This window comes from Plectropomus leopardus, chromosome 5 (genome assembly GCF_008729295.1).
Source record: "Plectropomus leopardus isolate mb chromosome 5, YSFRI_Pleo_2.0, whole genome shotgun sequence".
Taxonomy (NCBI): domain Eukaryota; kingdom Metazoa; phylum Chordata; class Actinopteri; order Perciformes; family Serranidae; genus Plectropomus; species Plectropomus leopardus.
The window spans coordinates 2,254,653-2,282,001 of NC_056467.1; the positions used below are offsets into that span (position 1 = coordinate 2,254,653).

Below are 27,349 nucleotides of genomic sequence, written 5' to 3' on the forward strand. Positions count from 1 at the left end.
TACAGTCAAATGAAATTCACTGTGACATGCTGGGAGCTCTGTTTGAGAGACGAGCTGCTTGTGACTCCGTTTTACAAGCTGTGTTTTTCTTGTCATGTGCGTCAGACTTTGGACTGACCTCTCTCCACCGAGCTCCGGCGCTGCTGGATACATACACATTAGGCTTGTTCGCCAAGTTCCTGCCGACAGATCCTGCAATCAGAGGACAAAAAGGCATTTTACACACACACATTGTAAGAGGGGGGTTTCCCTGAACACTGCAGACTTGATGCAGCCTCTGCTTTTGCTTTCACATATGGAAAAATCTGAAACCAAAGAACTGAAAACCACAGCATTCTGTATCTTTTCATGCATGTGGCCTTTGTATACACCGACAAATACTTTCCTTTGACAGTGTGTTGTTACTGAATGAGGCACATCGACATAAGCAGTTCACAAAGAAACACAATGAAATCAAACACAAAAATGGAAAATTAACTTTCTCTATTTTGAAAGAGTTTACAGCCACGACTATAATGTTCACTGCAAAGCAAAGAAAACTGTGAAATTTGTAGATTTGTTGTTTTTGGAGTGTGGTTTAGCAGTAGTGGTGAAGTAAGTGAGGGTGGTGTTAGAGTAAAACTCCTTGGTAACCTTTATAAAATCATTTTTCATGTTATGAGCATGTTAAGAGACATTTAATGGTAATAACTGGTGCAAAGCTCCAGTAAGATTTAATGATATTATCACCAAATCATTACAAATATTGCCATTTTGCATTGTTTTCTAACTACAGCTGTCAGTGTTAATGCGTTGATTGCGATACAATTAAGCTCCATAATTTTTATTTTTTTTTTACAGAATTTTGAAAGTTAGGTTATAATTGCTGCTGGACACTCAAGAGAAGTGTTTTCATTGATTAAATACTTTTTTTCAATTTCCTATTTTGTGAATAACATGGAAACATACAGCACAAAACAAGTGACAAGCTCCGTAATTTGTGCGTTAATGTTTTGAGTGTTAAAGCTAAAGCCAAAGCAGTTAAAAGCCTTACTGCTCAGACAGGCGTTTGGGTGGCATATTGTATTTTATGTTTTAATCATGTGTTTTTATCTGCTCTCACTGTACGTTTTATCTGGGTATTATTTTGATTTATTTAAAAAACTTTTTTTAAAATTTATCTATATTTTTTACAGCACTTTGTGACCAGCGTCTGCAAAATGTGCTATATTATATATAAAGAATAAACTTATAAACTTACATCCATAATTACAATACATCTGCTCAAAACTGGTAGAAATGCAGGCTAGTTCGCCAGATAGCACCAAGTTCCAAAAATCCTGAAACTGAACCAGTGCAAGAACCAGAGCTGATCTGACGGAAAAAGGGTATGAAAGGGTTACATGCATGTACTACTTTTATAAAAGCTTCAACCAGGATCCAGAAATGTTTCTCGAATGAGGATAAGCCAAAAATATATGGTTCTGGTGAGCACCTTTATTTCTAAAAGTGAACATCTCATTTGATATTATGTTAAAAGGAGACGACATCATTAAGAGCCAAACTAGCAGAGAGATGGAAATATCAGTCGACAAAACAATTCTGACTGACAGAAACGTCATTGGTTTATGACCAAATACCTAGAAAACTAATTACATTTCCGTCAGCCTCGGCTGTACTTTGTGTTTATTACTAATCATCAATTGCTGGAATCATCTTTGTGATTAATTCGGATGATGGCAATTAGCTCGGCACAGCCTCAGACAGCGGTCTGTATGACTGTAGACTCGCACTTTTCATTGGAGACTTTATAAGAAAACACAAAGGAACAAAAGAAACAACAACCGGGTGAGAATGAAGAGGAGATGCCGAAGATAGACATTGGAAGCGAAGTTTATTACGCCGCGAAAAAAAGAAAACGAGGAACAAAAGACAGAGAGAGTGAAGATGAATTTTGAGGAAGATTAAATGCTGACATAGATACTGTCACACAGCTGATGAGTTTTCATGTGTGAGCTGTGAAAACATTTCCCCACTCTGCAGAGGGACACACACACACACACACACACACACACACACACACACACACACACATCCACCTCCAACATGCATCTATCCTTCCATCCATCAAGAACAATGGAATTTATGGACGGGCTGATTGATAGCAGCAGTGTGTGCCTTTGACACATCTGCACACATCGATCCTGTTAATCAACTCTCACTTCAGGGTGAATGATTTCAAGCAGCTCAGATTAAAATGAGGGTAACACGGTGTCCCTGTCGAGGACTCGAATGCTTCCTCGGAAATGAATTGCGCTCCGTCTCTGTGTAAAACGGGCTAATGACTCTCATTAAATATCATTACAAGAGGAGCCAGGGACTCCAGACAATTAGCAAACGTTCCAAAGATTCGCTGCCACTGTGCAGATATGAAACGGGCACAAAGATGCCGTCACCGTGCACACGTCTAACTACAGTCCTATCATCGTGACGATCTGAAGAGCAACTTTACATGCTGGTTGCAGGTTTTCATTTCAGATTTGTGCAAAAATTACATTTTCTAAATGTCGATAAAACCCAACTGCGAGATGACTGCGTGAGCGATGTTATGCGACTTCTCTCGTGATAATATTCCAAAGCACGGTGATGGATCTTGAAAACTTTAGCAGCTTTATTTCTATTGCAGCCACCGCACTAGCTGTCATTATTTTCAATCCAAGGCCACGCAGGTGTGTTATGCGAGTGATAACGGAAAGGCGAGACCCTTATACGTAGGAGCGGCCACATTTGAGTCGGATTTCTGGGAGCTGAAAGTCCACAATTTTACAGAGTAATTGTGGATTTAAAACTTCCACATGATCAACTTTTAAGAAGTTATGTGATGCAATAACAGCTCTTGTAGCTCCTGCTGCATCATGAGTGTTTCCATTGCAGTTCTGTGAAATATGGCCTTTTCAAATTGCCTTAAATAGCACCTCATGTGAGCATAAAAACACATTTTGTGATAAATGGGAGTTTTTTTAGAAATCGGTGTATTTTATATCCCCAATTTGTGCAATTTGAGGGTTAAGGGAAACACGCCTACTGATGAGTGTTTTTGGGTGCAGAGGAATTTTTGGTATTCTCCAAAGAGGTTTCAAGCTGTGTCGTTGGAAAATCACAAGTGCCAAAAAGATAAGCAAGAATAAAAATAGTATTTCAAACCCTCTCTGAATGTGTTTAATAGGAATTTATCAAACAGCTGTTGAGCCAGCAAAGACACAACTTTCAGCAGTCAACTCCCCTTTCCTTCTTCTACCAGCATATTTGAATGTTTTTTTGTTATGTGTTGTAACACTGTAGCATCTCCCCTGTTATCTGTGTCAACACTGAGCTCCACCCACACACACACACACACACACACACAGTGAAGTGAACCAAGTAAAATGAAGACAACTCAAACGTGACTCCAGTTGACGACAGCTCCGCTCGTTACTTTAAATGCAACTACAGTTATTGTTTCACAGCTGTATTCCTCAGTCGAGCTGCACTTACAGTTTACGTTTTACATGACTTTTGCACTTTTAACAATGCATTATACTGGGAAAAAGTTTTTTTTCATTAATAAACTGATGCATTTCGTTAACATATCCTACAGTCTAAAATGTCATATATCGTTTTTTGCAAAGGCACTTCTTTGAGTGACTATTAAAGGGTTAATAACAGTCATCTCTAATGACATGTTGGTCAGACGTGAAGAGGAATATATGAGGAGTTTATTCGGGCTGCTGTGTATGTAAACGCGTCCGTGCAGTTTGTATATGCCTGCCTGTATTCATGAGTGTGTTTGACCCTGTCAAGTGCCCGCTGGGTGCTGCAGCAGTAATTAGCCCATCTGTGTGAGAGCGATAACGAAGCGAACGGAGCCGCCGATTGCCAGTCCTCTCTCTCTCACTCTTTCCGTGCTCTCTCTTTCTGTCTCTCTCTCTCCATGCACATTATCTAATAAGAATTTAATTAGAGGGACTGGCTGGGTGCAGGGGAAGCAGTCTCCCAGACACTGGAGAGTATCAACAAATCAATGCTTTCCAGCAGCTGTGAAGAGGCTTCATCTGCAGAAACTCGGCCTCAGCGGCGAGGACCACAAACTCCTCACTCTGATGAATTCATCCGTCCGCAACACGCTGAAACAATTCTCCCTTTGCTTATGACTTTTGATTTTCTGCTGAGGTATCGACAGAGACGCAAACACTTCAGACACAAGAAGTATCAAGCAGCTTCTCCGCAGACTGTAACCGTGTTTCCTGTGTTTTGGGTCACACAGGAAGGTGCAGAAAGGTACAAAGGCAGCTCCATTACCACAGAGGAAGATGAGTGGGTTTTGTAGTGCTTGTTTCCTGAGTAACATATCTGTGTTATCAGAACGAGAGGAAGTGGCTGTAAAAGTAACACAAGCTCGCCTGGCTCTGGCTCTATCAGTGTGACCGTCCAACAGATGGCACCCAAAGTCTTTGCATGTGTCTTGGCTAACAGACACTCCAAAATAAGTGAAAATGACTCTCTTTTCTGTCCATCACACAGATCCCAAAGATTTCTTGTAATAGTTGATGCCTTTAGACCAGAGGCGAGACAATTAAACAGCACAAAAATGGGAAATATTTGCCTGAATTGTAGCAGTTATGCAAATTTGCAACACCTGCAGCTAGACTGCCATTGTGGTGACATTGTGGCTTCTGCTCCAAATAACGTGATGCATTTATCCGTGTTGCAAAGCTCAGAAAAATCAACCCTTTTCTCCAAAATAAAGTAAAAAATAACTTTTTAGGAATAGTATTTATGACAAGGGTAGTTTATAATGCCACACACCGCTGAAGAGCTGCTTCACAGATTTTTCATTGTTCTGAATACAGAGCTGTCCTGTCAAATAAAGGCAAATAGCCCAAAAAAAATAATCTGAATTAAAAAAATTGAAAAGCACAATCTGTGATCCAAACCACTAAAATTCATCTAATTCACATGGTCCGAAAAACGATGGCCAAACAATGAAGTTCAAATGAGGAGGCAACAAATCGAGCTATTTCGACTCAAACAGGATTTTTCAGCATTTTGACTTTCTTGAAACGCGGCCTTCATCAGTGATGTTGCTGCTTGGTGCCTCACCTGTGGCCATGATGAGTCCTGGTGCCGAGTCCTTGGATAAAATGGGCATCCTCCTCAGCTGGATGTTGAACAGCTGGCTCCAACGCTGAGCCAGGTGGAGAGAGCAACCTTTACTGAGCTGAGGGGGAGAGGAGGAGGAGAGGAGGAGAGGAGGAGAGGAGGAGAGGAGGAGAGGGAAGTCATGATGTTGTTAAGATGTTTCTAAGCTCTTCTCTCTGATTTTCCACCCACTTACATCACCAGACATGCAGTAGGTCAACTACTGGACAGCAAAAGTAAGTGCTAGAAACAGAAAGTGAAGCTTGCCTCTCAAAGACAATCAGACACCTGCAATTCTGAGCCACATTATTCTCAACAGCAGCTTTGTTGTAGGAAGCAGAGGTCTCCGTGGAGACACAGCTAGCATCTGCGCAAAACACTGTGCAACAGATAAGACCTCACATTGGGACTGGATAAGAATCATATCCATGAAAATAACAATGTATGACAACGAGGATTCAAATGCTGATGTGCAAACAAACAGCTGCAATCATAAACACTAGAAGGTGCAGATTCCAAACTCTAAATCCTCTCATGATAAATACCCAACAAAGAGAGTAATGCATTTATTGTTTTAGGACTTTTTTATGAAATAACGCCAAAATGTGCATTTTAATCAAGTTTAATTAGACTTTTTTTGCTATCATTTTTCATATATTTTTTGTGCCATCTGGTTATATCATTTATGGAAGATGTGTTCTGTATAGCTTAACTTTTTTAATTTTTTACATTATTTAGGTGAAGGCTCCAAAAAAGTCCAGTGGGTTTTCTGTCTCTCCCTGCAGTCCATGTCTTTGTCATACTTACGTTTTTGTTTTTTTTTTAATTGGACAAAAAATAACATAAAAAGGTTTTAAACTTTGCTATTTGTCAAAGCCTCGGTCAAAGACCCTGGTGTCAAAATGTTAGAGCCATAACTCGTTTTCAGCTTGATATGGGCGCTTTCAAAGTTTTACTTTTGACGGAGAACATGATAACTGCCAAGAAACCAACATGCAGCAGCCACAAAGCTAAAATGTATCAATTTAACCGCGGCGAAATCTGTGCAGTCATTGTGACCGCCTGTGGCCAAAATAGTTTAAAAAGTTCACATATTCTTTGCCTTTTGTGCAATTTGTATACATCACATTTTAAATGAAAAATTGGAAAAGCAGCACTGTATTTTTAAATTAAACAACGCATGAATGACGCATAAATGTGAAAACGGTCCAAATGACCCTCATGGCTGTTCCAGTGTGAAAGATCTGGTGTGAAAGATCTGGGACAGCTGGTGTACCTGGCAGTCCACAGTTCCTCCCAGACTGTCGGCAGCAGGCGGCTGAAGCAGCTCCCACGTCCCCCCCTTATCAAAAGTGATGACGGATCGCATGTTGTCCTCGCTAACCGAACCATTGATGAGCGTGGCGATGAAGACTCCTCGCAGCCCCTCCACACGGTGCAGGTCCGCAAAAGGCTCATTAGCAAAGTACCTGAAACACAAGAAGGCATATGTCACCTGTAAGAGCCACTTGATCACACATTTTATACTTTGTAATAATGTTTGTGTTGGTTTATGAAATATAATGAAGGTTCTGGTTTATTTAGGCTTACATAACAGTTTCAGTGTGTTTTGGGTGGTAGAAATGTTTATATTTGTATTACTTATAATGTTTCCGTAGCTATGGCTCAGTGCACGTCTGCACGATGCGTCACTGGATGGCGTCAGGTTGAAACGCTGATGGTAACAACTTAGGAGTACGAAGGTCCCTATAGGGTGGAGGGGTGGTGGATGGATCTGACAAACCCTGGACTTTCACTCGAAAGGTTGGTGTTTGCTTACCGTCTAAATGTTTTTGTTTTTTTTCAACAAGTTATCATGTGCCTCTCCTGCGTAAACAGAAGACGTCCGGCGTTGGTTTTCTCCTGCTTTCGTTGCCTAAACATAACAACGTGCACCATGTGCTTGTGTTGACATCATGGCAGCAACATCCCTGAACGTCAACAGCAGACGCAGAAGGATACCTAACGCGTAATATGCAGACGTGGAAGTCCACGTGTTGGCATAAACTGTCTCAGTTTTTCAACGCACATGCTTTCCCAATCGTGCTACAGGTACTGTATGTGTTAGTGTTTCCATGAAGATGTATGTTTATGAAATACTGAGCGTATGACTGGATAATTGAGACTTATATTTTACTGCGTAAGTTGCGTGAGGGTTTGTAAATCTGCGTTTTGGTATAGCTGTTATTAAACACGGACCCCTATGAGCTAAATTCATCAAGAATTTTCTACATTTTTAGATTCTTTATTCACCATGGAGGCATTCGAGAAAAAGCTAACTTTTCCTTTAGTTTTCCTTTAACAGAAAAAGTTTTGCTGATTCACTGCTCTTGTTTAAGTCGCTGGTTTCCCTGTTAATGTTCTTGTTCACTTGGCTCGAGAACACTGGAGGGCAAACGCAGGTAAACTCAATGCATCAGCATTTTAAAATAAAAGCTGTAGGAGGCAACCTTACACACAGCAGAGAGAGCCAAACAGGAAGCCTGAATTTCATTGCCCAGACATGATGTAAGAGGACTGCGTGCATCCATAAAAAACGCACATTTTCACCGGAAGCTTCCATTTACATAAACAGAAGGCACAGCTCATTTCATTAACAGAAGACACAGTGTCAGATACACGGAAACAGTCATCTTTGGCAGGCAAACACCTGAGACACCGCTGTGACTGCTTCTGCCAAAATTACACGGCGTCTTCCTGATGCGATTGTGGAGAAGACGAAGTAGAAAAAGAACGCAAGCTGACCTCGGAGGTCGGACAGAGTTGTGGCGTCAGATCGATAGATGCTCTTTTATTAGATAAAGAAGCATTACTCGTCCTTGTTTGTACAGCCTTTGTATTATCAGTGTTTTCAAGCATTTGTAAGGAGTACTACAGGTCTTCCTGTCAGTTTCTGAGGTTGCTATGGGAACAAGTCAATTACTAGCAAGCCTGCAGGTTGTGTTGAAATTGGACTGCAGGTACTCATCAGGTTCATTTTTAAATGCTGCTGTAATTTGCTTAAGCACGATTCATTTCTTATACGAGGGTAAAAGGAGCAAATAAGCAACTGATATAAATCCAATTACATATGTTTTAAGAAATTCATCCTTGAACTAGAGAATAGTTTAGTGAGGCGACCCAAACTCAAGCTTTTCTAGAGCTTTTTCCCTAAATTTGTCTTAAAAATCGATCTGTGTGCATCAGGCCACTGAGTTACTCAGTAGGTTTACATGATGTTAGAAAAAGTTGAATTATCGTGTTAGTCCGACTAAAACTGGACTTTTAACCCTTTGAAACCCGAGCAAATTGGCTTGATTCCTTTCAATAACAGAGGAAGAAGGCAATGAGAAACGAAAGAAGAAATTACCCAAAACTTAGCATGAAAGTAGCAAAAAGGACCTTTAAAAAAATCGCCTTAAAATTAGTTTTGAAACAAAGACCCAGAAAGTTAAAAATTAATCATTATTAATTAATAAAAAATTGAAATAAAAAATAAAAATAACATTTTTTTAAAAAAAAAAAAAAAAAGAAAATTACCTGGAAAAAATGCTTAAAAGTATTATGATTCTGTAACACAAGTTTAAAATATGTTATTATGAGATTAGAAACATAGAAACATAGATTCCCCTAGCTGTTTTTTTCCCTAAACATTTTTCACCAGATATGTAAAAAAAAAACATTTTCTAAAACCAATTTCTTGCTTACAATTTATAAATAACTTCTTACCAGAATTGTTTTTTAAGAAGTTGGTTATTTGGGGCTTATTTCCAGGTATTTTTTAGGTACTTTTTACATTTCTTGCTAATCTACAGGTCATTTCTTCTCTAGCTGCCATGACGTTTTGAGGGAAATCAAGGCAATTTGCTCAGGTGAGGCTAACATTTAACAAATGTCTATACCTTAAAAAGCTTGTTTTGGGACCATTTTCAGACCTTAAATCTGGGTCTTGAGGTTAAAAAAGGTTGGGGATTACTGAGCTGGGTTCTGGAGCTCAGACATCCTGCTCCTCTGCATTAAAGTGGCTCATGCATCTGATTAGGCAGCCGGCCTGTAAAGTTATTTCCAGGCACACACAACTGTGAGTGCACCCGAGATGTGATGGAGAGATTATATATCCCATCTGGCATTGCAACACCTCAGCAATCATACCAGGAGGAGCTGGTGGATGTAGAAACGGAGAAAGAGCCGTCTATGGTGCTTTTATATGTATTTTTTATCTGTATATATTGAATATGTTTCGCACTTTATCGGGATTACATCCAGTTTCGTCGTGCATGCACAATGACAATAAAGATATTTATTATTCTGAGGTTTTTATTCAAAATGTTTCATGTGTATTTAGTGATACTGATGGTAAATTCTCACTAAACTGTTTTTCTAACCAGCCTAACAGGTTTTTTTCAATACATCTTAGAGTGTGTGTGTGTGTGCGTGTGTCTGCGTGCATTTTACGTATGTGTGTGTGCATGCATGCGTGCTCAGTACCTGATGAGCGTGTTGCTGCCGGAGCCCTCAGGACTGTAGTACAGAACATTTTCCAGGGACAGGGAGAAAGACAGGCCCTGCGTGTCCGAGATGTAAAGGTGTGTGACGTTGTTCAGGTGGTTCACACACACAAATACACTTGGTCCTCTGACGCGTCTGCTATGTAGTACTTCCTGTTAGGAAAAGTACAAGAAAGAGGTCATTTGTCTCGGCTTCATCTCCTGTCCATTTTTTAATATCAAACTTGATCAGTTTTTATGTATAAGATGTATAAAGGTCTTTTTTAATTACTCTGATATCCAACAAAGACAAACAGAGGACATTTATATTCCTATTACTGCACAACTCTGTCCTCAATGCTTTGAAATACAGAGGACTGAAACTGTCCTCACTTTATTAAAACTTCATTATTCTCATTTAACTGTAACATGAAAATATCTGTGCTGTAGTTCATGTATTAGCTGTAATGATGGTTGTTATAACTAACTGTTTGTTGGTTATTTTATTGTCATATTCAGGACAGAATTAGTGTTTGAATTTGAGACTCCTAGATTGTAAATTTTAGAGGACCCTTCGGGTTTCTTTAACCTCTCCTGCACAATTCTCCTCATGTTCGTTATTATCTACTTGTTTTGATCAAAATCTTGTGCGCTAGTAAAATGAAAATGAAAAATTAAATTAAGTAATTGATGATGTGTGAAGACTGGATATCACGCTGTAAATACAGACTTGTATACTGCGCAGTGTAGTGTAGGCAGTTCTCCCACCAAAAAATGTAGCTGTCGATTGTGTCACATATTTTTAGAAATGGGAGCCACACTGCACATTTGCAGTTTGCTTATTTCAAGCACTTCACAGTGCACTGAAACAGACGGAGGGAAGCGGAGCTGTGGACGTGCTGTGACGCTGACTTTGACTCATCTCGCTCGAGAATGATCCGATCACTTTTTAAACAAGCTCATGAATTCAATGATCATTTGGGGATCACAGTCTTGACAGTCGGGTCTGCCTGAGGAGATCAGGCTCGCAGAATCGGTGACGACTTTTTAAATCACTTCTTAAAAACTCACTTTCACAGACTTGCTTTTATGTGATCACACCGTTTATTTATTTATTCATTTATTCATTTTTAATCTCCCTTCCTCTATTCATTTGCTTTGCTGCTCTTACTCTATTTATCCTTTTCCTTCCTGATGTCGTGTTCTTACATTCATGTTTTTAGATTTGCTTGTTCATTTACTTGTTGTTTATCTGTTTTTATTTTTGTATCTCTGTTTTATCCCTCTGATGTGATCTTCTTATATTATATTATTTTTATCGTCTCGTATTGCTTTTATTCTTACATTTTCTAAAGTTGTTTTAAAACTTTAACTTTAATACACATTTTCTTGCCTCTTGGTTTGGCTGTTGTAGACCTTTCTCTGTTTAGCCTGTCTGTTGAGTTTATCTTATTATTCCCTGAATTCCTGAACCGGTTAAATACGATGCGTGTTTGCGTTTGTGTGAGTGTGTGTGTGTGTGTGTGTGTGTGGCCTAAGGTTTAAATACTGTGATGTATTTTTGAGGTTAAAATACTTTGTTGTTAAACCATTAAAATCCATTCATATTTAAGAGGACTATCCTGTTGATTGTATTCATACACAAAATGCAGCTCTTATCACAGCAACTAACTAGAAACGTCTTCCCAGAGCCCTGTATGAGTGAGAGGAGGGTGTGTACAGAAATACGCGAGCACGGTCGGAACATCTCCGACAGGAGCGCCGGTGACAGCGCGGTCTGGTAAACATCCAGGACAGAGCGCGGAGCGAGCGCGGTCCGAGACATCTCCGAAAGCGCGGAGCACCGCCGGTCAGACATCTCCAACCGGAAGCGGAACAAGCGCGGGTCGGACATCTCCGACGAAGCGCGGGGTGAGTGCGGTCAGACTTCTCAGAGGGAGCGCGGTCTGAAATCTCCAACAGAGCGCTGGAAGGAGTGCAGTCAGACCATAACGGGCGCGGTTGGACATTTCTGACGGAGCGCCGGAGAGAGTGCGGTCGGACATGGCAGGCACAAATAGACCTTCGCATAACTTCATCCAGCAGCAGTCAGCGGGTCAGAGCGCACGCTCCCGGTACTCCTGTGCAGTCCCTTGTGGTCCCTTTGTATATATATATATATATATATATATATATATATATATAAACCTATGTTGTCTTTTTAATACTATGGACACTTCTGTGTTTCTGGGGACATAATAAATAATAATAATAATAATAATAATAATAATAATAATAATAACAATAATAATGGATAGCGCCTTCAGACTCACTGTGATTGGGTGTCGGGTCATAAACTGGGCAGCTTTCATCGGCTGGCGGTTGTAGGAGACCCAGAGCTGAAACAGATGAAGGCTCGTGACTTCCAAACAGCTTCTGCGGAGACAGAGGACACAGAGACAGAACAGTTCATTCATCCTTCATGTCAAACCCTCAAACATTTCAGAGGGAGCCAATCTTGTAACGTGTGCTGTGATGTTTTTTTTTTTTTTTGTTTCGCAGTAGCTCAGAGTTGGAGTTGACATAAAAGCTTCATCTGACACTGCAGAAAGGAATTCAGTGAGTCAGCTCGAAGGGTTAAAAATCCCACAGAACAAATGTGGAACGATTTTTTTTCAAGCATCTCTAAAAATCCTGTTGATGTTGGAAGACAATAAGACACAGGAACCAGAGAAGGTCTCGTGACTCTCTGGAAGTCCTGACTTTTTATTTTGATAGAGGACACCGTCACGTGCAGAGTAAAGCTGGACGGTGCTGTCCCCCCCCGGGCGGTGAGCGAGAGGATGACGACAAAAGACTGTGGTTATGAGGACTGTCCTGATTACGTTTTTATGTCTTCGCATACTGAGCTCCACGGCTGAGTCAGAAAACATTCGACATCCAGACCAAAAAAGACTCCCAGTGGGGTACAAAAATCTGTGTGTGTGTGTGTGTGTGTGGTCTCTTTTTCAGTCAAACACACACACACACACACACACACACACACACACACACACACACACACAGAGAGAGAGAGAGAGAGAGGCTCAAAAGGCATGTCTCTTCATTGTCATTACAAAATACATTAGAAAGCTGACTGCGGGAAGGAGCACAGCCTCTGATCTTTATGAATTATAAGCATGCAGACAAGACTGAGCTGAGGAATATCTTATTTCCTTGTGTGTTGTGTGTGTGTGTGTGTGTGTGTGTGTGTGTGTGTGTGTGTGTCAGTTTCTTGGCGAGAGAGAGGGTGTGAGAAAGCCAGTGAAGGAGTAACAGACACATCTGATCAGAGTCCCGGGGATATCCAGGTTTCTGGATAAATGCCTCGAATTTCATCTGAACCGTGACAAATAAATGATCTCCCCACCAACATAAACACAGCGATGACATGATGCATACACTGGACGTGATGCAGTTTATGATAGGTGATGAGATACACTTGGATAAACGCGATTTTGAGCAGTTTCTAAATGGTGTGTGGCTTTGAAAACTTAAAGAAGTACTGCACGGCTGGAAAAATCATAAAACTGGGCTGTCTAGTAAGTAGAAAGACACAAATACTGCTACAAAAGTGCTGCTGCAGGCTACCGGTGAGCTACACTGTGTTGTCTCTGTTACTTTTCTTTGGACTCACGCAAGCTGGAAGGGATGTAGAGAAAAAAAGGGAGAATCGATGCGCCGAGTCTTACGATGTTTGAGAAAAGCCTGCTGCTTTTTTCTGGTATGTTGGTGCAGATTTTGTTGACGTTCTTATGTAAACAAGCACAATAGGCAATCCTGAGGTAAACAAAATGACTGAGGTAATCTCCATCTGTCGTAAAATACACGGATTACGTAATTATCATGAAAAATTGCAGCTGAGCTGCTCTGCAAAGCAAATGCAAGCAGCGGAGATCCACTCTCAGAGTAGATCATCTGGAAATTTTGAATCCACAATTCCTCTGTGAAATCGTGGCCTATCAGCTCCCAGAAATCCCTCATACGTGGCCGCTCCCACGTATAAAAGGCTCGCCTTTCCATCATGGCTCCATAACACGCCTACGTGGCCTTGGTTTGGAAATAATGACGGCTAGTGCGGTGGCTGCAACAGAAATAAAGCTGCTAATGTTTTGAACATCCATCGCCATGATTACTCAGTGCAAATGCAGTCATCTTGCAATTGCGTTTTATCGACATTTCGAAAATATCTCTTAAGTTTTGTACAAATCTCTGATGGAAACACGCCTAATGATGATAACGGACCCTCTGCATGTTCGTCCTCTGTCCCAAATCCCTGGAGTCAAACATCATCAAACCACATTCATTTCCTTATTATCTCTCACATAAACAGAGGAAATATGTCTGCTTCTCTCTGTGAATAAACAAGCTCTCTGCCCTCATTAAGACTCTGCTTTCTACTTGTAATTACATTGTCTTAACAGCTGACGTACTCTCTACCCTTTCCATTTCCGTCTCTGCTGCTCTCCCAGCTGCACTTTTATTTTGTGATTGTGGCTCGGATCAAACTGAGCGCTGAGCAGCTTCATTATTTTACTCCGGACCACCCTGTTCAGGGCTTTAACAGCGACAGCCTCCAGAGAGAGAAAAGAGAAAAAAAGAGACAGTGAGAAAATTGAAGGAGAGAGACAGAAAAAGACCATCAGAGAGTTAAACAGAGAGAGAAACTAGCAGGAAAGCAGCTTCAGAAAGCTTTAAATTAAAGTCGAACAAAGAAGTCAAACCAGAATCAGTGAGCCGAGATGAACATTACCAATCTATTTCTGTCTGGGATTTAAGGATTAGATTAATTTAAAGAGCCAATACGAGACATTTATGAATAACCACATATCAGCCGTTAACTGTCGGAGCCTTTGACAGAAACAGTTTGGGTTTCATCGCAATTTATCAAATTTAAATCTCTTTCTGTTTCCTACTGAATCTAATAAGGTTATAAATTACAAAAAACTACAACTCAACCCTTTGAGCAACATCACTTTTCTTGCGCTGCTTTCAGATGCTTTTGACAATTATTTTAACCTTTGACCTCTGATTGAAATGGTGTGATGTCCCTCAAAAACATGGGAAAAAGCAATGAGCAGTTTGGTAAGAAATGTGCCACAAAATTAGCAGATTTCGAAAATTAATTTAATGGTAAAAAGAATAAAAACAGAAAAAAAACATACTTATAATCATCATAATTACATAATTGAAATATTACAGGGTTTTTATCATTTTAAGCACTAATTTTCAGGTAATTTTCTTTTACTTTTTAACCAATTTTTTGCTTTTTTTGGGGTCATTTCATCTTTTGATGCTTGTTGCTTTCTTCCATGTGTTTGAAAGAAATCCAGCCACGAGGTTTCAAAGGTCAATGTTGAGTTTGGATCTGTAATCATCCTCTGCTGGCTGACTTGTAACAATGAAGAACGAATCCTTTCAAAACTTTTATATTTATCAGAATTATATGTTCAAAATGCTGTTATGAAATCATTATTTTTCAAAAGCACTTTTTCCAGGTCTTTTCCATGTTTCTGGGGGGGGTTAACTTTGTTTTTTACCTTTTTTTTCCCCAGGCAATTTTGTTGTATTTTTGACTAACTTCTTGCTGATTTTTGGCTCATTTCTTCTTTCTTTGCTCATTTCCTTCTCCCCATGTTTTTGAAAGAAATCAAGCCAATTTGGTTTCAAGGGGTTAACTGTCAACTATAAACAGCCGTGTTATTATACCGGATAGTTGTGAATCCAGTTGATCTGGGTCTCAACGTGGTTTCAGAGGTGGAGTCAACCTGACAGGAACACGAATCTCTTTAATATCTTCAGCTCTTGTGTTGAAGTTAATTACATGCTAGTAACTGAAAAATACATCCGCTTTCAGCAGCCTCCATTCCAACATAATGGTGCTAGTTGCTGTGTATTTGTGTATGTGTGTGTGTGTGTGTGTGTGTGTCCCTTGGAGGATTTGTGTCCATCCTTGACTGCCAGAGCATCCCCAGTCTCCAGCAGAGCATTTCAGCCTTTTTCATTCAGTCTATTGATTTATGGCGCAGAGAGCCAACATCCACTGTGTTATGTGATGTGAAAGCTACGCAGCAAACTACTCTGAGACAGACGGAGGGGACGGAGAGAGAGACACGGAGGTAAAGGTCCGTATGGTATCGAATAATGTCTAATAAAGGCAGATATGTTTTGTTTTTTTATTTTGAGAAGTAGAGAAAATTGTCTGTTAACATTACTGCAGTCAAAGGGGGCATTTTACTACATTTACTTTTGATACTTGAACTGCAATGTACTGACAATACTTATTATTTTACTATAGAAGGATTTTGAATGCACGTGTTGTTTAACCCTTTAAAACCTGGAGCAACATTTCTTTTGCTGCATTCAGATGCCTTTCACAAGTATTTAAACCTTTGAATCCTGATTAAATTGGTGCAACTTCTTTCAAAAACATGGGAAAAAGGCAATTAGCAACAAGGCAAGAAATGTTCCAAAAATTGTAAATTGAAAGCTAGGGGGGAAACCATATTCATAATAATCACGATTACATATTAAAAATTATGTTGTGGAATTATTATAATTTTTAAAGCACTTTTTTCAAAGTTCATTTATTTTTTTTTACTTTCTTTTTTTAAATAAATCACTATTATTATTTCAATTTTTTGTGCTAATTTTCAAGAAATTTTCTTGTACTTTTTACTAATGTCTTGCTAATTTTGAGGTTATTTCTTCTTTTGTTGCTCATTGCCTTCTTCTCTTATTTTTGAAAGAAATCAGGCCAATTTGCTCAGATTTTTAAATAGTTAAACTGAAGAAGAATTTAAAAAAATAGCACAGTCGTCATTTATAATAAACACTGTGACTCAGATTGTGCCGTCGGCTGATTGTGGATCTGAGTTGTGTTTTTACTCCTTCACACATTACACTTTTCAGTCGGTTGACTTTGTGAGTCAAGAGGGAAAATTGGACAGAACGATGTATTTTCAGATTAAGTGGCACGGCAATTACACATTTTTCCACTCAAACCACAGATTGCATTACAATGGCGACTGTAAATGAGCCACACACATTCCACGCCGCACTCGTGCTCTCTCAAACTGATCCTCTCCAAACTCTCAAATCCCCTCAGATGAGATTCTTGGGCGTCAGATCAACTCGGCCAGGGTGGCAAACAGACACCGTTTCAACAGTTTTGAATGTGACACAGTTTTTTTTCTGTACCATAAGAATGAGCTAGGAAATAAAGCGTAAGAGTATAATTATATGAACTGTTTGAAACCGATGTCAGATCTTTTGACTTTTGCAATCAAGTTGCAGCGTGTTACGAGCTTGCACCGTGATTCCATCAGCAGCGTGCGATGGCGTTATGTCTGCGGCGCTGTTTTGCTCCGTTATATATCCCACCAGGAGGGTTTCAGAAGCGGAGCGTCCTGCCGGCTCATACTGTAGTTTTTATGAGATTGTGTTTATTTCAGCATTTTCCCTCGATTTTTGTGATGTGGCTTCGAAGGCTACACGTATAAATGCTTTCCTTTTCTGTCTGTTTACAATCTTTTTATTGATGTTTTTCCCACTTTTGTTGTGCTGCAGCTACAGTGACATGAGCGAAGTGGATCAAAGAATTTCGGCCTTGTCTCAGTCAAAAAACATGCTTATCTTGATAATCATAGAGGTCACTATAAAAACATCTTGTGAAAACATGCAATAGATAGAAGATTTGTAGCTGTTTTAGTAAAAAATATATCCAACTTAATAATTATACAGATGAATAATTAATAACTAAATTCTGAATGAAATATGTATATATGTAGGATATGTAGGAGATTTTATCTGTTTTTGTTGAAAGCAAACAGGATCCCGAGTCTGTGCAAGGCATTTTATGTTGAAACAACAAAAAATGCTAAAAGTTGATCAAACCATCAGAGACACTTTAGGGAAACGCGTGAATAAAGGTGTCTGAACCATGCAGCCTGGTTACAGGAGTTCAACAGGGCTCAATCCTGGGAACGCTTGAAGGCAGCATAACTACATTGTTATCTTATAGACCACAATGAAAAGTGGGTCTGAAGATATTTTTTGAGTTTTAATAAAAAAAAATGAAATCGGAAGAAACTCATAACTGAAAATGATGTTTGTCGTCAACAGAGACGGTGGAAGTCTCTGCCGTACAAAATACCAACACGTTAAATAACTTAAAGGGCATAATTGTGGTAATATAAGTTTAAGACAGAAACTTAAATGTAAGATTTTTTTGGTCTATTCATCTTTCTTTTCTTTGTCATGATTATCATTTTTACATTTATTTATTAACCCTTTGAAACCTAAATCAACATCTCTTTTTTGTGCTGCATTCACACACTTCAAAGTATTTATCTCTTTGAACTCTGAGCAAACTGACTTGATTTGTCTCAAAAACATGGAAAAAAGGCAAAGAGAAACTTGGCAAGAAATGGACCGTAAATTGCAGTAATTAGTACATTTAAAATAGAGACATACTTATGATAATCAAAATTAAATATTTAAAATTATTTTACAAAATTTTTCTTAACCTTTCTTAAGATCGTTTCTTTTACTTGTGTTTTTCTTTGTTTATATTTTTTCTTGTACTTTTACTTTTTTGTGTAATTTTTGAGCCATTTCTTGTTGATTAACAAGCTGTTTTCCCCTCTGCTGTGGAGAGTTATCTTTTTTTTTTTTCACGGACAGTTTTTGTTATGTGCTTTGTCAGTGATAATCTTCCTACAGTACAAACAGACAAGCTAGTAAAGCTACGTGAAAAAAACGACGGTTTCGACTGTCTCCATCCATCACGTAAACCCTCGTCCAGCAGGTCGCAGCAGCGGCTCAAAAGCCTCCCCATCGTCAAACCCAACCCTCCCATTATAAAGTGTCTCTTCCTCCAACAGAAATACGGCCAATTTCTCTCCCACGCTGTAATATTTGGCATTTTCGCTGAATCACAGACGTATATTTTCCAGGATTTATATGAACCTACCTACACGACCACAGAAGAGCATCCTTTCTATTTCCTGTAACCCACAAGGCCACGCGGTGAGAGCTTCACTCCCACACAGTAAACAACCACAAGGTGACATTTGTTAACGAATGGCCCAGAGGAAGAGCGCATGTTCACGTCCGCCTTTTTTTTTTTTTTCTTACAGGTTGACATTTTATTATTACGACCAGAACCTGAAGTGACACTGAAACGAGCTGGAAATGTCAGAGGCAGAGCGTCTTCTGCTTGTTTCACCCAACTGCAGACTTTCATGTGCTTTAACGTTTGGACAATAACCTCTCTGCTGTATCCCAGCCTTTATCTCTGAAATCATCTGTTACATAGTAATCATGAGCTACAGGCCAAACACACCTCCAGAAAAGCTGTCATTCAGATGAGGCTTAGGTGGTATGTAATAATAATTCAAAATAATAATAATAATCTTTATTTATTGCTTCCCAAATAAAAAGATGTACAGAATAAAAGGTCAGAAACCAATGTAGCCCCCCTCTGCCCCCTTATGACATAACCAAAATTAAGAACATAAAAAATGTTAAAGCACAAAAAAATAAAATATATATGTAAATATAAAGGTGAAAGTTCAATACATTGTCATAAATAAGTAAGTAAAATGTGGATGAGAGAATGAAGCTTCTATAAACAGATAAAATAAGGAGTAAAAAGAAATATGTATAAGCAGATAAAATGCTTATGAAGGAGATTATTTCATATAAAAAAAGGTTAAATGCCAATAAAACAAAGTGCAAATTATCATGGGTAAGACACTAAACCCAAAATTGCTCCTGATGCTGCGCCATCGGAGTGTGAGTGCGTTCGAATGGTTAATGAGTAGCAGGTGGCACCATAGATTGTAGCCTCGGCCACAAGTAGGTGGGTTTACATTACAGATTTGCGCAAAATTAAGCAATATTTTCGAAATGTCAAACACAATTGCAAGATGACTGCGTTTCCACTAAGTGATGTTCTGCAACTTTTCCTCTGGTGATAACATCCCAGTAACCATGGCGATGGATGTTCAAAACATCGGCAGGTTTATTTCTATTGCAGCCACGGCACTAGCTCATTATTTCCAATCCAAGGCCACCTAGGCGTGTTTTAAGAGCGATAATGGAAAGGCGAGCCCCTCATATGTGTGAGCGTCCACATATGAGCAATTTCTGGGAGCTGATAGTCCGCGATTTCACAAAGTAACTGTGGATCCAACTTCCGGATGATCCGCTAAACTTTCTCAGAGTTACGTGATGCAATAACAGCTCTTCTCCTGCTGCATCATGAGGGAGCCAGTTCATACCAACAAGCACATAGACATGATCATGTGACCTAGAGAAGCAAAAAAAGTGTTTCCATTGCAGTTTTGCAAAATATGGCTTTTTCAAATCACCTGAAATACCACCTCATGCAAGCATAAAAACTTTTTTGAGATAAATGGGAGTTGTTTTTCAAAAACGATGTGCTTCCATTGGGCGTATTCTATATTCACAATTTCAATTTGCGCAATTTGAGGATTAATGGAAACCTGACAACTGTCTGAATGTGAACTGTAGTTCATTTAATATTTTGAGACATCAACATATTTTTTGCGTATCACGTTATAGCCTAAAAATATAGCATTATTATTTTAAAGCCATATCGCCCAGAACTATATGTGTCACGAGTACAGTGTAAGTATGACACAGGGACAAAGTCTGACCTTAAGAAATGAGCTGGAAACAACCCTGCCATACCTTTTTTGTCTGGTTTAAATAAGAAAATAAATAACAGCATTACTTTCTCTATAAAGAAACGATTTAAAAGACTGGCATTGGCGGACCGTGTAGCTCTAACAACAGCTCACCTCCGGGAATTTCCTGTAAAATACCAACACACAGAGGAGGACAGTGCCAGGAATTTTCAGCAGTCTGAGGTATTCACTGAACTGAACTGTTTAAAGAGCTGCAACTAAACCTTCGGAAACCACTCGAAAGTATGCTGCCCTTTTGATGGGAGGAATCATTCCTCCTCCAATCTCCGCTTCCTGTTTTCTCCTCCGTCTGCCCCAGACTTTCTTTGCAGAGAATCTGCGATCTAAATGAGAAGGAATACGGCTAACAGATAACCGTGGAGAGAAGGGACGGGCCTTATCGACATCCCCATTACATCTGCTAAGCCCGTTATCTTCCCCGGGTCTCCTCGCCGGGACCAAAGGCTGGGGTCTTTAAGGTCTGATTAGCACTCTATTCCGCAGGATCCCTATTGTTGGATAAAACTCTCAGTTTCTGGCGCTTTAATTAGCTTAAGCAGCTTGGCACTGCCAAAAGCACTTGTGATATTCCATTATTCTAATCCTATTAGTGCGAGCCAAAGACAGACGCGGAGAGAAAGTAACTGAGACTAGACTGGAAGAATCGTTCTTTTTATAGCTAATGAGCATGGTAGAAATATAGAGAGAGATATATATATATATATATATATATATATATATATAGCTCTGTTAAGCTCTGTTAGCAGTAGCTACTTGGACGCAGTGAGTGTCGAACAGAGTTGATGTTTTGTGACGGCTCACTCTGTAACTGTTTCCCTCCGTGCACGCGGCTCAGAGGCCGCCGCTGACGGCTGCACGGGTCCGACTGGTCTCATCAGCTCTGCAGGCGGACTCAGAGCTCGGAGAGGAGGGAGGTCACAGACGGGTCAGTCGCAACAACCGTATGCTGTTGTTTAACCCTTTAAAACCACAGCAAATTGATTGTTTGATTTCCTTCGAAAACATGAGGAGAAGGCGATGAGCAGCTTACTAAAACATGACCCATAAACTATAAATAGAAGGAAATTTAAAAAAAAAAAAAAAAAAAAAAAAAAGAAGAAGAAAACAACCTAAAAATAAGCAAAAATAAAAAGACAAAATGGTACAAAAAATATTTTTTATATGTCTGTTTTTTTTTCTGGAACATATTTTTTTTACATAAAAATAATAATATATATAAGAATGGTTTTGTTGTTTTTGACTGTTTTCAAGTTTTTTTGTAACCCACTTCCCTTTAAAAAAAAAAAAAAAAAAAAAAAAAAAAATTCAGGTAATTTTTTTTCATCTTTTTCTAATTTCTTAAAATTTGTGGACAAGTTGGTCACTACATTTTCCCCCCACGTGTTTTTTTCTTTTCAAAGAGATCAAACCAATTTGTTTCCAAGGGTTTAATAGATTCTGAAAGGTGAACACAGCCCAAGAAAACTGACGGAAATCTGGGTTTCAAAGGCCGAGAAGCTCTCTGTAGGACGAGGCAGCTGAACAGCTGTGTCCATTTGGGCTGAGTACCAAACTACAGTGGTGCTCAAAAATATCAATTCACTTGATACAGTGACTTACGATCAAGTGTGATTCAGCATTGGGCAGATTTGTTCTCTTATAGTTTTTCTAGCTGGAAAATTAAGAGAAAGTATGAGAGAAATTTAAGAGCATGTTGCTGCATGAGGCCCAATATCTCTACAGAAGAAAAATCTTTTCAGGTAAATTATTACAGTACACTATTACTGCATCTTACTGACATAAAAACCTCACCATACATTTCTCCATGTTTATGGAAAAACAACAGACAATAAGCAGGCTCTCATCAATAACCATCTGTCATCCTTCTGTCTCTGAACTGCAACATTAAACCTCTGAGCTTATCGGGATATCAGTAATGTTTAGTGTTCCCTCCTGACTTCCTTCATCACATGCAGCAGCGCCGGTGAATCCGTCTAGCAACGACCGTCTCTGAGGAAACACGACAAAAAAAAAACAAAACAGCAGCGCGAGTGTCTGCAGTATTATTTTGCCCTCTTGTGCTCCGAGGCTCTCTGTTTTTTCCATGTCAGGCAGCCCCAGATGGATCAGTATCAGGTCACAGACTAATTTGAGAAGGTTTTGTTCTCCAATCATACATTTTTGGATTTGATATAATTTGGCACAGTGGTTCTTTCTGTTCTGTAAGTGGGGAGACGTTGGTACAATGAGTGCAGACTACGATCTGTAGTGAGCGTAAAAGGTTCATTTTAAACCTTGTTAATAAATATTGTGAACTCAAGGTCAATTTAATGTCCTTTTTGCAGATTTTAATCTGATCTAATGGCCTTCATCACCAGTTATTAACAAAATTCAACTCATAATCACAACTGGGTTTTTCTATTTATATAACAACTAAACAATCCATCCAGTAATAAAAACCATGTGGTTGAAAGCTTAAAAAAATTAAGATGTTCTCATCACTTAAAACTATTGTGGTGAACTCAGGCTGTACGATTATCATTAAAGGTATAGTTCACCCAAAAATGTAATTTCAAGCATCATCTACTGATCATCTACCACGTCGGGTGAAGTTTTATAATCCACAAAACACTGCCGGAGTTTCACGAGGAAAAGGCGTCACACTCATCTCCTAAACAATTGAAGCAAACAGTGACTTCAAACGACACAGAATACGCAAAAAATGTCTCCATACTGCTTGTCCAAAGTGATCCAAGTGTCCTGAAGCCCAGATGAGCCAAGTTGTTTTTAAAACATCACTGGTGTCACATTTTTAGCCTTGTTATAGCCTGTAGCTCCAAGTGGGGAGCCACGTTCACGTGTGCACACTCGACAATCAACGAGAGCTCGCGGTATCTGCACGCCAGTGTTTATGTCGACCTGGAAGCCTCCCCAACACACACAGTAGTTCAAAATCTGACAAAGGGACCTGCTGCGAACTCCAGACGTCTCTCTCTGTGTGGGGGAGGCTTTCAGGTAGCATGTAAACACTGGCCGACAGACACGGAAATACAAAAAGAAACATGGCGTGACGTTTTTCAAAACAACTTGGCATGTCGGGGCTTCAGGACACGTGGATTACTTCAGACGAGAAGTATGGACACATTTTGTGGTTTTATTATATAATTTCTTCATGTTTGAGTTAGGGGTCAACCGATATTGTTTTTTCAGGGCCGATACAATACGGATAATTGTTAATGAGACCGATAACCGATTTTGGAACCAATAATCATTTACAATAAAAATGTCAAAATTTGGAATACAACAAACTCCAACGCAAAACTTTGCTTAAATGCTTTTGGCAAAATCATCGACAGCAAGTTCCCAGCAACTTCAAGTGAAAAATTAAAATAAAAATTAATAAATATAAATAGCTCCCTGAGGTTTTACAAAGTAAAAATTCCTACCATGCTGCACTTTGTAATTAATTAATTTTATCTGCAATCATTAAAATAAAATGCCGATACAGATAATGGGCAAAATGTCAAATGTCAGCCCCGATAATCAGACAGGCCAATGATCTGTCGACCCCTGGTTTGAAACCTGGTCACCACTCGCTTCAGTTGTTTGGGAGCTGAGTGCAACGCCTTTTCCCTGGGAAACTCCAACAGTTTTGGGGACTAAAAAACCTTCACCCAGCTTTACATTGGCACGAGGTATCAGATATCAGTTCAAAACATCTCCCAAAGCTGTATTAAAATATATATCTGCCTTGTAACAATATCCGGTTATGAAATTGTTGTGGCTTCAGCTGATGCACAACCTACAACGTCTGCGTCTGGTTATCAGTTAAACCCACTACAGACGATACACTTCCTTTTTACTCGTCGGGAGCGACATCTGATAACATGAACCTGCATTTACCAAAGCAACGTTTAGCTGCAGCTGTACACGTGAAAACGGCTGGGGGACATAGAGAAAATCAAATATCAAAATATTCTTGACCAAATACCTTAATATCAATATCAATTGTCCAATATAAACACAATAATATTTTTTGGTACAGACTAACTGAGTAAAGGCCAATAATGCAAGGTGGTCAAAGACATTTTTTTACAAACCTGTTAAATTTTTATTAATCGCATTTCTTCTTGAGATTAATATTACAAAAAAATGTTTACAGGAATTTCAGTCCCGCAGCAACGTTTAACAAAAGCACTGACTGCTCTTGAATTCCTTGTTGCAGAGGGAGAAACCCGATAAACATCCACAAAAGACTAGAAAATTAAATTTCATTCAATTTTCTGTCACGTTCACCGCTCACTGTTCACTATCCAAGCCGACATCATCTGAACTGTGTAGGGCTATAATCAGGCTGATATCGTGTAGTCCGAACCCGATATAAAAGGGACGACAAATTATTATTGTTTATAATGGGCTGCCAGTAGATCTGTTTTATGTCACACTGGAGGTCGACGGTGTCGTTGTGCCTCTTTTGATTTCACTATGTTGGCACGCTGTCTAAGAGAGATAATCATTGGAAAATTATCAAATAATTAGGGAAAATATCAAGAAAATTATATTTATAATTTTCTTGATATTTTCCCTAATTATTTGATAATTTTCCAATGATTATCATTTTTTCATTTATCATTATTATTCATTTATGTTTTACTTTTTTTTTTAATGTTAATTTCAAGTGGGTTTTTTTGGTAGATTTTTAATAATTTATTATACTTATTATTAATATTTTTGGGTAATTTCTAGTTAAGTTACTCATTGCCTTTTTTTCCATATTTTTGTAAGAAATCAAACCAATTCACTCAGGTTTCAAAATGGTTAATTGATGTTAAAATGACGGCGCACAATGGTTACATTGCATGTCTCTCTCAATACTGGACTTATAGATAAGAAAAAAAAATAGGGTCCAGCTCTAAAAATATTCCCTTTAACTCATGATATAAGTGCTGATAGATTTTATAAAATGGAAAATAATAATAAAGGTCTAAAAGAAAGAGGGTCATTGTCTCTGGCTCAAACCTTTGCACATGCCCATCCTCCAGACACAGTCACAGTCGGAGCTGTAAACAAAACCACACCTAGCAACCTCTAAACACTTTGAGGTTAACCTCTTAGTGTGTCTTATTGGACCACATCAGTAATTGGAAATTAGGACTGCTCATTAGTTTTGACCACATCAGCCCCTGGGAATTATTAAAGCTGCTGCATATTTCTTCTACTTCATTAGCTCGGTGGTAAACACTGCCGGCCTGCTGTGTTCGCAGGAAACTGCAGCATATGCATTAACAGATGACAACACAGAGTACACAGACAGATCCCTTAACCTTTAGGGCGCTTTTCATTCTTCATTTTTTTAATAATTTTGGCTGTGTTCATGCATATGGCATACATTTTGGCAAGGTTGTGTAATTTAGTTTAATCCTGGAGCTTCCAGCTCAGCTCCTTCAATAAGTCCAAAATACGTTGTGTAAACAAATTTGTTATTTTCATACTGTTAAGTGCAAAAACTTGCGCCATTTAAACCCATTCAGACTGCAATCTTTGATCCCACAGCCACCAAAGCATAAAAAACATGCAATGTAATTTCTGGGTGTCATTCTGGGTTTTTGCCTTGGAATTTATAATTTTAAATATTTTACCATATTTTGTATATGGAAAAAATATGTGCTATTTCCACTAGGTGTACTGTCACAATCAATGTCGCTGCTAATCATTGACATATATCTGCGGCCGTGATCATCAAAAACAAAACAAAAAATATATACTTTGCATGTAGCATATAAAAGTAATTAATTATTTGTGTTTTTGTTTTTAAAACATAGTGGAATCATGACTAAAACCTGTCATTTAAAGGGTTAAAATTCTGAAAATTAATGAATATTTGATATTTATGATTAGGACTGGTGTTGGTTAAAAAAATAAACTCAATAAAAGTAGAAAATCATATTAATGTATCATATTTGTATGTCTGTATGCTTAAAGCTTGATTTTTTAAAGTTTATTTTGAGCTCAGAGCTATAGGAGTGTGTGTAATATTAAAGCGGGGACTAAGAGTTCATCAAGTGTTTGTTATAGAAGAACAGAAAGCGGCAAAGTCAAAGTAGACTGAGTCATTCAAATCATATGTATAAAAATATAAATCTTCAGCTGAAGCTTGGATGAGCAGAAGTTAAAAGCATGTGCGCGATATGCAAATAGCCACTTGAAGCACAGCGAGCTGCATTAAGTTCGTATGATGAACCATCTGATATCAATTATCAGATCACACAAATGCTTCGCAGCCGACCTCTCTTTACAGTCAACTGTTTCTCAAACACTGCGGCTCCAGGCCGCCGTCGGCCCACGCCGACACGCGAGGATGAGGAATGCAAATCTGTCCGAGGCCGCCTGTGAAAAAGGGAGGGAGACGAGATCCAAATCACACTCGCCATCTGCTCGGCTGTCTGTTTGTCTGCTGCCTAACTGAAGTGTCTTCTACACAAACACTGGAGACTAACAATGACAAACATACAGCGCTTCACATTACCGCCAGCCAAATATTGATCTAACGGCTGTTGCACTCGGCACATTATGCTGAGGTGGGAAACTGGCTGCTCACTACATTGCTTGACTGGGCTGTAATACAATGTGGGCTTTAAAAAATGTATGCAGGTGCACGGTAGAAAACGGCTGCTGTCAGTTTTTATGTTTCTGTCTATTGGTGTCTGGTGCAGTTTAACCCTTTGATACCGGGCATCTTGTGTTGCGTTCAGATGCCTGTCTCATGCATTTAAACCTTTGGAAACTGAGAAAATTGGTTTGATTTTTTTTAAAAAACATAACTAAAAAGGCAACATGCAACTACAACAACTACTACAACCTAAAGCTGACAAGAAAACAAACTCTGCCATATGCAATTGGCCCACAGGATTACGTTAAAACTGTTGAAGATGCGTCGCGGCTCCAGCCTCAGCT

The 27,349-nt window shown here is 39.0% G+C and overlaps 1 protein-coding gene across 1 annotated transcript in view; it reads right to left on the reverse strand.

Annotated features, from left to right (window-relative positions):
- Nucleotides 1–27,349, reverse strand: part of LOC121943368 (sortilin-related receptor-like) — an 84,770-nt gene that overhangs the window by 14,054 nt on the left and 43,367 nt on the right. The window contains exons 7-11 of the mRNA XM_042486891.1: nucleotides 11,974–12,077; nucleotides 9,664–9,834; nucleotides 6,434–6,626; nucleotides 5,119–5,236; nucleotides 119–192 (exon numbers count right to left, since the gene is read on the reverse strand). Of these exons, the coding sequence (XP_042342825.1) occupies nucleotides 119–192; nucleotides 5,119–5,236; nucleotides 6,434–6,626; nucleotides 9,664–9,834; nucleotides 11,974–12,077 (660 nt within the window). The remainder of the gene's footprint in view (nucleotides 1–118; nucleotides 193–5,118; nucleotides 5,237–6,433; nucleotides 6,627–9,663; nucleotides 9,835–11,973; nucleotides 12,078–27,349) is intronic.